The 15383-nt window shown below is 48.0% G+C and overlaps 1 protein-coding gene and 1 long non-coding RNA gene across 2 annotated transcripts; one reads left to right on the forward strand and one right to left on the reverse strand.

Annotated features, from left to right (window-relative positions):
- Nucleotides 1-6921: 6921 nt before the first annotated feature.
- On the reverse strand, nt 6922-10510 carry LOC148715971 (uncharacterized). The gene is made up of 4 exons (XM_088746201.1): nt 10392-10510; nt 9623-9837; nt 7423-7717; nt 6922-7059 (listed from the first exon to the last, which is right to left on the reverse strand). The coding sequence occupies exons 1-4, from the start codon at nt 10455-10457 to the stop codon at nt 6922-6924; spliced, it is 714 nt and encodes a 237-aa protein (XP_088602327.1). The 5' UTR covers nt 10458-10510.
- Nucleotides 10511-11701: 1191 nt separating this feature from the next.
- On the forward strand, nt 11702-14924 carry LOC148715972 (uncharacterized). The gene is made up of 2 exons (XR_015995730.1): nt 11702-12068; nt 12971-14924. It is a non-coding gene; the product is annotated as an uncharacterized LOC148715972 (long non-coding RNA).
- Nucleotides 14925-15383: the final 459 nt, after the last annotated feature.

The following is a 15383-nucleotide window of genomic DNA, read 5'->3' on the forward strand; positions in this document are numbered from 1 at the left end:
CCCTGGTGGCACGCCTCCGAGTGAGAGGCTGTGCACTATGGGGCACATGTGCTAAAGAAGGCGGTGAGCCTTGTACTCACACCTGCCACTTCCATGAAACGCATGACAACGCCTCCAAAATGAAATCCCAGGTGCACTAGACCCAGGGGAACCTCGGCAATAGACGCGCAACTCCGGCATATAACGAGCGACGGAGTGGCATGCGTGAGAGTGGGAGGCTGTGCAAGAGGAAGGGGTGAGCCTTGTACTCACGCCTGCCACTTCCACGAAACACATCACCACGCGGCTAAAATGGATTCCCGCGTGCACTAGATAGTCCCAGGGGAGTTGGAGAGTAGGCGCGCACCTCCTGCCAAATCACGGCAGCCGTGGTGGCACGCCTCCGAGTGAGAGGCTGTGCACTACGAGGCACATGTGCTAAAGAAGGCGGTGAGCCTTGTACTCACGCCTGCCACTTCCACGAAATGCATGACAACGCCTCCAAAATGAAATCCCAGGTGCACTAGACCCAGGGGAACCTCGGCAATAGACGCGCAACTCCGGGATATCACGGGCGACGGAGTGGCATGCGTGAGAGTGGAGGCTGTGCAAGAGGAAGGGGTGAGCCTTGTACTCACGCCTGCCACTTCCACGAAACACATCACCACGCGGCTAAAATGGATTCCCGCGTGCACTAGATAGTCCCAGGGGAGGTGGAGAGTAGGCGCGCACCTCCTGCAAGTCACGGCAGCCCTGGTGGCACGCCTCCGAGTGAGAGGCTGTGCACTATGGCGCACATGTGCTAAAGAAGGCGGTGAGCCTTGTACTCACACCTGCCACTTCCATGAAACGCATGACAACGCCTCCAAAATGAAATCCCAGGTGCACTAGACCCAGGGGAACCTCGGCAATAGACGCGCAACTCCGGCATATAACGAGCGACGGAGTGGCATGCGTGAGAGTGGGAGGCTGTGGAAGAGGAAGGGGTGAGCCTTGTACTCACGCCTGCCACTTCCACGAAACACATCACCACGCGGCTAAAATGGATTCCCGCGTCCACTAGATAGTCCAACGGGAGGTGGAGGGTAGGCGCGCACCTCCTGCAAGTCACGGCAGCCGTGGTGGCACGCCACCGAGTGAGAGGCTGTGCACTATGAGGCACATGTGCAAAAGAAGGCGGTGAGCCTTGTACTCACGCCTGCCACTTCCACGAAACGCATGACAACGCCTCCAAAATGAAATCCCAGGTGCACTAGACCCAGGGGAGCCTCGGCAATAGACGCGCAACTCCGGGATATGACGGGCCACGGAGTGGCATGCGTGAGAGTGGGAGGCTGTGCAAGAGGAAGGGGTGAGCCTTGTACTCACGCCTGCCACTTCCACGAAACACATCACCACGCGGCTAAAATGGATTCCCACCTGAACTAGATAGTCCCAGGGGAGTTGGAGAGTAGGCGCGCACCTCCTGCCAAATCACGGCAGCCGTGGTGGCACGCCTCCGAGTGAGAGGCTGTGCACTATGAGGCACATGTGCTAAAGAAGGCGGCGAGCATTGTACTCACGCCTGCCACTTCCACGAAACACATCACCCCGCGGCTAAAATGGATTCCCGCGTGCACTAGATACTCCCAAGGGAGTTGGGGGGTAGGCGCGCACCTCCTGCAAGTCACGGCAGCCCTGGTGGCACGCCTCCGAGTGAGAGGCTCTGCACTATGAGGCACATGTGCTAAAGAAGGCGGTGAGCCTTGTAGTCACGCCTGCCACTTCCACGAAATGCATGACAACGCCTCCAAAATGAAATCCCAGGTGCACTAGACCCAGGGGAACCTCGGCATTAGACGCGCAACTCCGGGATATCACGGGCGACGGAGTGGCTTGCGTGAGAGTGGGAGGCTCTGCAAGAGGAAGGCGGTGAGTCTTGTACTCACGCCTGCTACTTCCACGAAACACATCACCACGCGGCCAAAACGGATTGCCGGGTGCACTAGATAGTCCCAGGGGAGTTGGAGAGTAGGCGCGCACCTCCTGCCAAATCACGGGAGCCGTAGTGGCACGCCTGCCAGTGAGAGGCTGTGCACTGTGAGTCACATGTGCTAAAGAAGGCGGTGAGTCTTCTACTCACGCCTGCCACTTCCACGAAACACATCACCACGCGGCTAAAATGGATACCCCCGTGCACTAGATACTCCCAGGGGAGTTGGGGGGTAGGCGCGCACCTCCTGCAAGTCACGGCAGCCCTGGTGGCACGCCTCCGAGTGAGAGGCTGTGCACTATGAGGCACATGTGCTAAAGAAGGCGGTGAGCCTTGTACTCACGCCTGCCACTTCCACGAAACGCATGACAACGCCTCCAAAATGAAATCCCAGGTGCACTAGACCCAGGGGAACCTCGGCAATAGATGCGCAACTCCGGGATATGACGGGCGACGGAGTGGCATGCGTGAGAGTGGGAGGCTGTGCAAGAGGAAGGGGTGAGCCTTGTACTCACGCCTGCCACTTCCTCGAAACACATCACCACGCGGCTAAAATGGATTCCTGCGTGCACTAGATAGTCCCAGGGGAGTTGGAGAGTAGGCGCGCACCTCCTGCCAAATCACGGCAGCCGTGGTGGCACGCCTCCGAGTGCGAGGCTGTGCACTATGAGGCACATGTGCTAAAGAAGGCGGTGAGCCTTGTACTCACGGCTGCCACTTCCACGAAATGCATGACAACGCCTCCAAAATGAAATCCCAGGTGCACTAGACCCAGGGGAACCTCGGCAATAGACGCGCAACTCCGGGATATCACTGGCGACGGAGTGGCATGCGTGAGAGTGGGAGGCTGTGCAAGAGGAAGGGGTGAGCCTTGTACTCACGAATGCCACTTCCACGAAACACATCACCACGCGGCTAAAATGGATTCCCGCGTGCACTAGATAGTCCCAGGGGAGGTGGAGAGTAGGCGCGCACTTCCTGCAAGTCAAGGCAGCCCTGGTGGCACGCCTCCGAGTGAGAGGCTGTGCACTATGGGGCACATGTGCTAAAGAAGGCGGTGAGCCTTGTACTCACGCCTGCCACTTCCACGAAACGCATGACAACGCCTCCAAAATGAAATCCCAGGTGCACTAGACCCAGGGGAACCTCAGCAATAGACGCGCAACTCCGACATATCACGAGCGACGGAGTGGCATTCGTGAGAGTGGGAGGCTGTGCAAGAGGAAGGGGTGAGCCTTGTACTCACGCCTGCCACTTCCACGAAACACATCACCACGCGGCTAAAATGGATTCCCGCGTCCACTAGATAGTCCCACGGGAGGTGGAGAGTAGGCGCACACCTCCTGCAAGTCACGGCAGCCGTGGTGGCACGCCTCCGAGTGAGAGGCTGTGCACTATGAGGCACATGTGCTAAAGAAGGCGGTGAGCCTTGTACTCACGCCTGCCACTTCCACGAAACGCATGACAACGCCTCCAAAATGAAATCCCAGGTGCACTAGACCCAGGGGAGCCTCGGCAATAGACGCGCAACTCCGGGATATGACGGGCGACGGAGTGGCATGCGTGAGAGTGGGAGGCTGTGCAAGAGGAAGGGGTGAGCCTTGTACTCACGCCTGCCACTTCCACGAAACACATCACCACGCGGCTAAAATGGATTCCCGTGTGCACTAGATAGTCCCAGGGGAGTTGGAGAGTAGGCGCGCACCTCCTGCCAAATCACGGCAGCCGTGGTGGCACGCCTCCGAGTGAGAGGCTGTGCACTATGAGGCACATGTGCTAAAGAAGGCGGTGAGCCTTGTACTCACGCCTGCCACTTCCACGAAACACATCACCCCGCGTCTAAAATGGATTCCCGCGTGCACTAGATACTCCCAAGGGAGTTGGGGGGTAGGTGCGCACCTCCTGCAAGTCACGGCAGCCCTGGTGGCACGCCTCCGAGTGAGAGGCTCTGCACTATGAGGCACATGTGCTAAAGAAGGCGGTGAGCCTTGTAGTCACGCCTGCCACTTCCACGAAATGCATGACAACGCCTCCAAAATGAAATCCCAGGTGCACTAGACCCAGGGGAACCTCGGCATTAGACGCGCAACTCCGGGATATCACGGGCGACGGAGTGGCATGCGTGAGAGTGGGAGGCTCTGCAAGAGGAAGGCGGTGAGTCTTGTACTCACGCCTGCTACTTCCACGAAACACATCACCACGCGGCCAAAACGGATTGCCGGGTGCACTAGATAGTCCCAGGGGAGTTGGAGAGTAGGCGCGCACCTCCTGCCAAATCACGGGAGCCGTAGTGGCACGCCTGCCAGTGAGAGGCTTTGCACTGTGAGGCACATGTGCTAAAGAAGGCGGTGAGTCTTCTACTCACGCCTGCCACTTCCACGAAACACATCACCACGCGGCTAAAATGGATTCCCGCGTGCACTAGATACTCCCAGGGGAGTTGGGGGGTAGGCGCGCACCTCCTGCAAGTCACGGCAGCCCTGGTGGCACGCCTCCGAGTGAGAGGCTGTGCACTATGAGGCACATGTGCTAAAGAAGGCGGTGAGCCTTGTACTCACGCCTGCCACTTCCACGAAACTCATGACAACGCCTCCAAAATGAAATCCCAGGTGCACTAGACCCAGGGGAACCTCGGCAATAGATGCGCAACTCCGGGATATGACGGGCGACGGAGTGGCATGCGTGAGAGTGGGAGGCTGTGCAAGAGGAAGGGGTGAGCCTTGTACTCACGCCTGCCACTTCCACGAAACACATCACCACGCGGCTAAAATGGATTCCCGCGTCCACTAGATAGTCCCAGGGGAGTTGGAGAGTAGGCGCGCACCTCCTGCCAAATCACGGCAGCCGTGGTGGCACGCCTCCGAGTGAGAGGCTGTGCACTACGAGGCACATGTGCTAAAGAAGGCGGTGAGCCTTGTACTCACGCCTGCCACTTCCACGAAATGCATGACAACGCCTCCAAAATGAAATCCCAGGTTCACTAGACCCAGGGGAACCTCGGCAATAGACGCGCAACTCCGGGATATCACGGGCGACGGAGTGGCATGCGTGAGAGTGGGAGGCTGTGCAAGAGGAAGGGGTGAGCCTTGTACTCACGCCTGCCACTTCCACGAAACACATCACCACGCGGCTAAAATGGATTCCCGCGTGCACTAAATAGTCCCAGGGGAGGTGGAGAGTGGGCGCGCACCTCCTGCAAGTCACGGCAGCCCTGGTGGCACGCCTCCGAGTGAGAGGCTGTGCACTATGGGGCACATGTGCTAAAGAAGGCGGTGAGCCTTGTACTCACGCCTGCCACTTCCACGAAACGCATGACAACGCCTCCAGAATGAAATCCCAGGTGCACTAGACCCAGGGGAACCTCGGCAATAGACGCGCAACTCCGGCATATCACGAGCGACGGAGTGGCATGCGTGAGAGTGGGAGGCTGCGCAAGAGGAAGGGGTGAGCCTTGTACTCACGCCTGCCACTTCCACGAAACACATCACCACGCGGCTAAAATGGATTCATGCGTCCACTAGATAGTCCCACGGGAGGTGGAGAGTAGGCGCGCACCTCCTGCAAGTCACGGCAGCCGTGGTGGCACGCCACCGAGTGAGAGGCTGTGCACTATGAGGCACATGTGCTAAAGAAGGCGGTAAGCCTTGTAGTCACGCCTGCCACTTCCACGAAATGCATGACAACGCCTCCAAAATGAAATCCCAGGTGCACTAGACCCAGGGGAACCTCGGCATTAGACGCGCAACTCCGGGATATCACGGGCGACGGAGTGGCATGCGTGAGAGTGGGAGGCTCTGCAAGAGGAAGGCGGTGAGTCTTGTACTCACGCCTGCTACTTTCACGAAACACATCACCACGCGGCCAAAACGGATTGCCGGGTGCACTAGATAGTCCCAGGGGAGTTGGAGAGTAGGCGTGCACCTCCTGCCAAATCACGGGAGCCGTAGTGGCACGCCTCCGAGTGAGAGGCTGTGCACTACGAGGCACATGTGCTAAAGAAGGCGGTGAGCCTTGTACTCACGCCTGCCACTTCCACGAAACGCATGACAACTCCTCCAAAATGAAATCCCAGGTGCACTAGACCCAGGGGAACCTCGGCAATAGACGCGCAACTCCGGGAAATCACGGGCGACGGAGTGGCATGCGTGAGAGTGGGAGGCTGTGCAAGAGGAAGGGGTGAGCCTTGTATTCACGCCTGCTACTTCCACGAAACACAGGACCACGCGGCCAAAACGGATTCCCGGGTGCACTAGATAGTCCCAGGGGAGTTGGAGAGTAGGCGCGCACCTCCTGCCAAATCACGGGAGCCGTAGTGGCACGCCTGCCAGTGAGAGGCTGTGCACTGTGAGGCACATGTGCTAAAGAAGGCGGTGAGTCTTGTACTCACGCCTGCCACTTCCACGAAACACATCACCACGCGGCTAAAATGGATTACCGCGTGCACTAGATAGTCCCAGGGGAGTTGGGGGGTAGGCGCGCACCTCCTGCAAGTCACGGGAGCCGTGGTGGCACGCCTCCGAGTGAGAGGCTGTGCACTGTGAGGCACATGTGCTAAAGAAGGCGGTGAGCCTTGTACTCACGCCTGCCACTTCCACGAAACGCATGACAACGGCTCCAAAATGAAATCCCAGTTGCAGTAGACCCAGGGGAACCTCGGCAAGGGACGCGCAACTCCGGGAAATCACGGGCGATGGAGTGGCATGCGTGAGAGTGGGAGGCTGTGCAAAAGGAAGGGGTGAGCCTTGTACTCACGCCTGCTACTTCCACGAAACACAGGACCACGCGGCCAAAACGGATTTCCGGGTGCAAGAGATAGTCCCAGGGGAAATGGAAAGTAGGCGCGCACCTTTTGTAAAATCACGGGAGCCGTAGTGGCACGCCTGCCAGTGAGAGGCTGTGCGGGTTAGGGTTAGGGTTAGGGTTAGGGTGGCATGCTATTTTCCAGTTGAAGGCGATGAGTTGAGGGGTTCTCATGAATATTGTCTAGTTTCGGGGGATAAGTTGAATCTACTTACCAAAAGCAAAAAGTTCCCACTTTCCTCCTTTGTAAGGCGTGGACGAAACTCCTTGATGTAATTTGCAAGAACTTTGTACAGCTCGTGGCCAGGCTAAAAAAAGAAGGACAGATCCTTTTTCAGTTGACTTCCCCTTTTTTAGAAAGCGATGGGAAAATTCTTCGCACAGTAATGAGTATGGTGTCTTTGTTCATGTGAAATCGGCAAAATCTACAATGATCCTTCATAATCGTAAGAAAATAAATAAATAACTAGCTACCCAATTCCCTTGCCGGCTGCAACTTGGCAAATGTTAACAACACATGCTGTCCATTTCTTTTTTCCCTTGAGCTGGCATAAAAACTATATTTTGGAAAGCACATTGTTTGCAAAGACTTTGCAACTGGTACAAATGTTCTTTTCATCAGCGCCACAAGAGCGTTTCGGGCTTTCTTAAAAACTGAGTCCTTATCTCACCTGCAGAGTTAGCTCATCCCGTCCACAGGAGCTTTTGGTTTTGTAATCATTAAAGTGGAGCACAATGGAATCTTCCCTCATCACCAGCAGATTTTGTTCCTTCCGCTGTCGTGCCTCCAAGCTGTCTGGCTCTGTGACAATTCGAAGAGTTCGCATCTCAAGACCCCGGGATGGTGGAATGAAAACATACAGGCTTAAAAGGACCAAGTTGCAGCTTTCCCTGGCTTTCATGTTGACCTCCCAGCTCAATTGAAAGCGTTCGCGTTGGAGTGAGACGGCAGCCACAACCTCGTCCCTAAAAGATTGAACGACGAGGCTGACTTAGAATCAACAAAGAAAGTCCACATAATTGATAGAAAAGTCAAAAATGTTTTTCGTCCTTGTACCTGTAGACACCATTCCTCTACCCCTAAGGTTCAGAGAACATCTCGAGTCAACTTTATCTCGGCTAACTAGGGTAAATAAGTCCCTCTTCATTATGGGTGATTTTCATATAAACTTATTCAATTGTGAAAGTCATCCTGAGTCCAATGATTTCTTGCTAATGCTAAACTCCTTTTCTCTTGTACCTTGCATCTCACAATCAACACGTATTACTTAAAGATCAGCAACCTTCATTGATAATATATTTGCAAATACTCATGCTATGAATGCCATCAGTGGTAATCTAGTCTCTAATCATCTTCCTCAATTCCTGATCGTACACAATCTCAGACTGAATTATTTCAATCACAATTTCATATTTTCCTTGGACTTAAAACTAGGAAGACTGGTAGAATCTCATTCAGTGACAGGACAACATCTGTCATTACTGATGGACTAAAGAATGAAGACTGTAGTGAGATATCTGATTTCACCAATGAACTTTAAGTCAAGTATACAGATAAATGCAAGGTTCTGAAAGCTGAATGCAATCTTGACACATTTTGAACATGAATCAACTAATGTAAGGACTCAAGCAAAGACTAAACAATTGGATTGAGATAAGTACACATGAACCATATTATTCTTGAACTCAAACTGTAAGACATACAATAATAGGTCAAATGTGACATACCAAATCCTCAGTAGAATAGGTCACTACCTTGAGGTTACATGTACTGGAGTTACTTTTTCTGTGACCAAGAGGTTCTGAGCTAGTAAGTGCTGGTCTGGACACTCTGAACTACTGAGTTAAACTAACTAACTGTACTTCTTTTATAAGGAATCGAGCAATAGCAGGAAATTCTCTAGAATTTTGGAAGTTAGGTGTGATCATTCTAAAGGAAATTTATGATGCAAATCCTGTGTGTATGATAATTTGGTTATCATAGGAAATAGTTTCTGAAGATGTAATTCTAAAATTCTAACAAAAAATATTGCAATGTCATGCACAATTGTTAGCCTGCTCACATGTAGACTATATAAAGTTTTAAACTATTATAAAAATGACTTTTCCAAACTCGGTGAAGAGAAATTTATCAATGACTTAATTTTCACGTCTAGATCTGGAATAACATCTCAAGTGATCGTTATAGATGCCAACACTAGATTCAATATTTTGCTATGATCAGATATCTCAACTTGTAAATTATCATGCACCGTGTCGAAAGCTCTCCAAACGCAAAATCAAGTGGTCTACCAAGCCCGGTATCACTAAATGCATTCTTGCCAAAATACAATACAGAGATAAGCTCTATTCCCAGATCTATAGGTGTCCACATTCAAATCCTAATCTGATGTATCTTCGTAAGAACTTCAGGAATAGTGTTGTCAAAGAAAAAAAATTATAGCTAGCAAATCCGATTATTTTAAAAATGACTTTTTGTGTAATAAGATGAATATGAGAAAAACATGGTCTGGAATTAGATATCAATCATCAACATTGGTAAAGTAAAAGCTGATTACATTTCCCAGTATTCTTGAAAGTGGTAAAACTGTTGACAATCCCTGTGCTAGTGCTAACATCTTTAATACTTTCTCTGTGGGAATGTAGCTAGAAAACACTGACAAAGACATTCCATGTGGGAACTGCTCTCCAACTGCTTTTCTGAAGGGCAATTTTCCTGATTCCCCTGTTACTTCAGTTCAAGTTGATTGATACATATCTCAAATGGACAATAACAAATCCATTGGTCCCTACAGTATACCAGTATCATTGCTAAAATTATTAATTTGCCAGTTTACAGGTACTGGCTCAAAAGAACAAAAGACAACTCACCAGGGTAGCCAGCGATTTAGGGCTTCGAACTCTTCTCGCGACGAAGGCCGTTCTCTGTCGCCTTGCTTTTGAAATATCGTTGCCTGTGCTCTCAACTGACGAATCATTTGTACATCCTTGAAACTGGGACCGTGTTCCTTATGCAGAAACTTCACCGCATAAAGCAGTGAGCTCACGTGGTTTGAAATTGTCGCCGAACTGCATTGCCTCTCGTCCTAGCAACAACATTTGAGTAAATCCAGGTTATTGAAGGTCACGTACAACCAAAAAACAAGTGAGAGAAATTGGCAGAGCTGAGCTGACCGGCGAAGTAGTTCCGGCAGCCATTTTGATTCAAGAGACAAGCATTATGGTCAGCGGTCTAAGGGCGTCATGTCATATTTGTCAAGGTGTCCTTTTTGTCTCAAGCAAGCACGTGCCTCGCCGCGCGAAACGTGACGGCTGCGGGGAGACCAGTAGGGCATTGGCCGAGTTAAAAATATTGCTGACGTTGAACAAGCTGCAAACTTGCAAGACAAGAACGTCTTTTGAAAGCTGGTCAAACAAAAGCAATGAAGCCTGAAAAACTCGAATGATTTATGGGGCACAACGGTTGTATCTTGCTGCACAATTTAAGCCTGAAAATATGGCACAATTTGTGATTTTTCCTTTTCTTTTACCTTTGTTGCCGTCCTATCAGATGGCTTGAGACAGTTTTGCAGTTTTTGTCGGCAAAGTTATTTCCTAAAGGCGACAAGAAACAATTGCCAAAATTCAAATCTGCACTCACCCTGAGAAAGTTGAAATATTGTTCCATGAGACTTAGGCGGAGAAAAACATCTGGTGCTAGGTCCATTCCGAGATATCTCTTCAAAAATCCAAGGTAGCCTTGAGATGAAACAGAAAAACAGAAAATCAGGTCAGGTGTGACGCACGTGTGTGTTGCTTACTTGCTTGCGAGCGAGCGAGATATTTGAATGCGAATAAGCTAGCAAGGTAATTGACTGCGAATAATAAGTGTTCATGTAGTGACTTACACATCATGCGCTCACGCGCTTTGAGGAAAGTGGACTGCGCGACGGCTGCACTTTGTCGTTCAAGGTTCACCGCTCTAGTGAAGTAATTGGAAACAGCATCCAGAAAGACGTCCACATCGGGTGGGATATCTCGCGGACTTAGGGCGTAGGTGAGTTTTTTCCGGGTAGGTGTAGGAGTCAAATGGTGCGGGCTGTCCAATTGGCCAAGGCAATCTGGTTGTGGTGATTTTTGCTGCGTTGCCTGTGCCTCGTGGCTTACAGGCGATAAATTCGAAGTCGAAGTCGAAGTCGGAGGATGTTGCGTGGTTTGATCGTGAAAGTCTAGGATCTGTGATTCGTCGTCGTCGGAAGCATAGCACAGGTCTACGAGAGAGGCCATCTTTTTTTTTCCCGCTGGTTTTTCTCTCTTAGGATGGGAGAAGAGATTGTTTTAACCCTTGAGTTGTCTTTTGCGGTGTTCAGTCGGCAGCGTTTGGAAGGAATAGAGGCCGATTAGGTGAGATCATGGACTTTTTAAAGTGGGGCTGTGTCGTCCCCTGGGGTTTGACGATTGGACAAAAAGTTGAATTTTTGAGAGCTTAATGCAGGCGCCGCGAGAGAGCTGGGGCTTCCAAAAACTGTTCCCTCAATAGTATAGACAGTGCAGCGCGCGCCTGTCACAGTCTCGTGTTTGTGAAATGCGCTGTTTAATTATGAGAGAATGATAAACTTTGAGGATGAGCTAAAAAGTTGAATTTTTGAGAGCTTAATGCAGCCGCCGCGAGAGAGCTGAGGCTTCGAAAAACTGTTCCCTCAATAGTATAGAAAGTGCAGCGCGCGCCTGTCACACTCTCGTGTTTGTGAAATGCGCTGTTTAATTATGAGAGAATGATAAACTTTGAGGATGAGCTAAAAAGTTGAATTTTTGAGAGCTTAATGCAGGCGCCGCGAGAGAGCTGAGGCTTCGAAAAACTGTTCCCTCAATAGTATAGAAAGTGTAGCGCGCGCCTGTCACACTCTCGTGTTTGTGAAATGCGCTGTTTAATTATGAGAGAATGATAAACTTTGAGGATGAGCTAAAAAGTTGAATTTTTGAGGCCTTGATGCGGCCGCCGCGAGAGGGCTGGGGCTTAGAAAAACTTCCCTCGATAGACTAGAATGAATAATGTATGGCGTGCGGCTGGGAGAATCTGGAGTTTGTGAAAGGCGGTGTTTAGTTATGAGAGAATCATAAAGTTTGATCAGAATTAATAGAGGGAACGGGAAGTGGTTATGAAAGCCGGAGAAGTTCAAAGGATAAGAACAATGGGAGCCCTCTGAGGTTGAAGGTAGAAGTCACATTCAAAACAAGATGGCGCTTGCTATGGGGAGACGATTTGGAAGTTATTTTAGACATTTTAGAAGGTGATGAAAGAGTCAATCAGCAGTTTGTAGCAGCAGTTAAGCAGCATGTAAGTTGCGATTGTGCTAATTTAGGTGTGTAATTTCTTTCTACCGACCCAAAACGTTCGCTCGGTGGTATATTCGGGGCATGGCAAGTTACTGAGTCGAGTCAGCCTTTTAAAAATGTTACAGCCCCAAAAATTGGACTTAGATATACATGTCCTACCTGCAATGACTGATCAGGGTTTTTCTGTAGAAGCTACACTGAATGTCTGGTTTCATATGAGAAGTACTTGCTGGAAACAGCTCACATGGAATTTTATTTATTTATTTATTTATTTATTTATTTATTTATAATAACTTCATTTGCCTAAATAATAAGATAATAATAATAATAATAATAATAATACAGACAGATAACAATAGAAATAACATCGAGATGCAAAAAGGCAAAAAGGGTCAAGCCAGAGAGGAACTCAATTCTCATTGACGGCAGCCCCCAGAATAAAAGCAATATGCAATAAAAATAAAACTAAAATGTAAAGGTAAAAATTATTGAAAAAACAAGTTAATTGATAAATGGATATTGGTGCAATATTATTGATATTATTTAAAAATGTGTTCTTTCAGTTTTTTTTTTAAACTTACTAGCAGAGCTAGAGCTAACTACTATGTCACTTGGCAAGTCATTCCAGATTTTTATATATTTATACCAAAAAGAGTTCTTGAGGATATTTGTTCGAGCATAAGGCGTCCAGATTTTGACATTGTTGGTAGATCTCGTCCGACTATTGGAGAAAGTTAAGTAATTACATATAAGTCTACTCTTGAAAAACCATTAATGAATTTGAATAATTGCACTAAACTAAGAAATTCACGACGCGAGTCGAGTGTTGGCCAGCCAAGATACTTCAAACGTTCACTATAGCAATATGTTGCACGAATCGTAATTTTTCTTTGTTGGTTGTAGGTCCAGCAACATGAAATGATCTGCAAAGACTGTGTGAACGACACAGCAGTCTTCACCAAGGATCCATTCAGCCTTTGAGCGTCAGCATACTTGCTGAAGTTGTGGCTTCCGCAATCAGGAAATTCAATGAAACTGAATTGTTACAAAAAGCTTGAGGGATGAACTAAGCAAGTATTCTTTTCAACAGCCAGAGGAAAGAGGTTTGGAATTCACTGGTATCAAATCAATGTATGATGGGTTTTTTAAAAGAATTGAGACCTGGTGAAGTTTTTCAGAAATATCATGCAACAGTCCCGGTGAAGTCTAGGCAGTTCTTCACTGGACTGTCAAGGAATGCTGCCCCATTATGATGGTGGACTAAAGTTGCCGACTGCCTCATTGCATACTACTGTAAGAGAAGCAAGAACTCACTCTGGTGACAATGATCCCACCAGTACAGTACCATCTGAGGGGCAAAAGGGCTGGTCATGTGCTGCACAATTTGTGTGTGTGAGAAATATGCAAGAACCGGTACCGTGGAGAGCCAGCAAGCTATGGCAATACTAAAGGCTGGCAAACTTGACTGTATCAATGATTCAAACAAAGCATGCAAAATCTGATTTCAAGTAATAGAACCGTGGTGGGCTATGGTCAATTACAGAGCCAGCTCCAAGAGTGGTTTCACTAGGAATCGAAACTGTTACGATAACTCTCAAAGCTACTAGTGATAGTGATGGATTGATCATAACTGATCAAGGATGTATTGCATGGCATGACTACTTTGTGTGTGTACGGATATGCTCACAATTCTCCTTCCCAAAGGATGTGAGTGAGAAAAACAAGATCGAAGTGAAGCACACAACAGAGGGGAAGTGTCTTTGCAAGGAAATCAGTCAGAGTTGCTAATCAAATGAACAAGGGAAGCAAAGTGAAAGTTCTCCATTTATATTTCACTTACTTTTGTGAACAACAAATAGCAAAGTTGTTTACAACATTATTAAAAGAAGCTAGTTTCTAATGTTTAGTTCCAAACAATGTGACAATGCCAAATGAAAACTTTCCCATGTGAATGTGGAACTTGGTGTCAATACGATCATAGCTTGTTTGAATGGAATTTGGAGGATTATGGAAAACTACTTATGAATGATTTCATTCTAAAAACGTGTGTTAACCATTGTGTTAATCACTGTTTGATTGTGAAAAAGTGGTCTGTCATTTCATACTGGCATTTGTGGATGGCGTGCCAAAATGTTCTTCTCAATTTCACATTAAAAAAAAAAAAAAACACTTCCTATGCTTTCTGTCCTCTTACATTTGTTGTAGGACTGCAGAAGCAAGGCTACAACCTAATTGGCATTGTGTAGTTCCAGAAAATGTCCATACTCCGCTTAAAGAGAGGGTTGAAAATTCTTGGGAATGGGGGGAATCTCAAAGGCCAAAAGCCTCAAGGAAATGTATGAACCTTCATTGCAATTTCCAGAGTGTTGGGAGGGGGTCTTAAGAAAAGTCCCTTCTGTGGGGGGGAGGTATGGATAATATTTATAGAAGTACATAGGGCAAAAAAATTCCAACCTCCCAAACGAGGTCTCTAGTTTTAGTCACACAAACTTGACTTTTTCGTCGACCCTGACAAACCTAGAATTGCCATGAAATTTCTAACGAGCAATCTGACATTCTCTTTCGCTTAAATACGGTAGCATAGCCAGGATATTTAGAAATTCCTGTAAAGACGTGCTACTACACAGCATTTTTACAGTTTGACTTTTTTTCGGCATGGCCACTTGCCATCGGTAAGCTGTTCCCAAGATTTCTTCCCATCTTTCCTTCCTTTGGTATTGCCACTCTGACATGAAATGGATCTCTCCATTCTAATGGTGTTACTATTGTAACCAAACTGATGAAGAACTGAAACCTGTAACAAAATGTTGATGATTGATATGGATGATTTAATAACATATGACTTGGAATCATTTGAGTAAGGAGATATTTAGATTTAATGTTTGAGTTTGGATTTTCTGATTTCAGTATGACTCTTTTTCATAGATTTGAATGCAATTGCGCTCTGCAATTTTCCAAAAATAATATGTCCAAATCTATTTGCGAAAAAAAAAAAATAGAAGAAGAGAAGAAAACACCTGTAGATATCAAAAACCCAACCCTTAGAGCAACAATTTAAGATACACACACACACACACACACACAGTGGTTGTTTTCGTTGTAAAACAAGATTTAATGGAGTGGCTTCAGTTTACAAGCGTCCTCCTGAAATAAAACTAGTAGTAGTAGTAGTAGAATCTTTATTTATACACGATAACAATTCAAGGTAAAAGGCTTGTGGGCTCGTGTACTTAACAAAATAGTATCTAGCCAACTTATGATTATACTGAGACACATTTCAAACTAAATAAGAAGCTATACTACAATAAAACATTCA

This window comes from Stylophora pistillata, unplaced genomic scaffold (genome assembly GCF_964205215.1).
Source record: "Stylophora pistillata unplaced genomic scaffold, jaStyPist1.2 SCAFFOLD_1179, whole genome shotgun sequence".
NCBI lineage: Eukaryota > Metazoa > Cnidaria > Anthozoa > Scleractinia > Pocilloporidae > Stylophora > Stylophora pistillata.

What these genes read in the sequence shown, in the direction of transcription:
- LOC148715971 (XM_088746201.1), bottom strand. Translation starts at nt 10,457, where the DNA reads ATGGACCTAGCACCAGATGTTTTTCTCCGCCTAAGTCTCATGGAACAA. An exon ending in CTAAATCGCTGGCTACCCTG is followed by an intron (nt 7,718 to 9,622) that starts GTGAGTTGTCTT and finishes TCAATCTTTTAG; the next exon opens with GGACGAGGTTGTGGCTGCCG. An exon ending in GGGATGAGCTAACTCTGCAG is followed by an intron (nt 7,060 to 7,422) that starts GTGAGATAAGGA and finishes TTCTTTTTTTAG; the next exon opens with CCTGGCCACGAGCTGTACAA.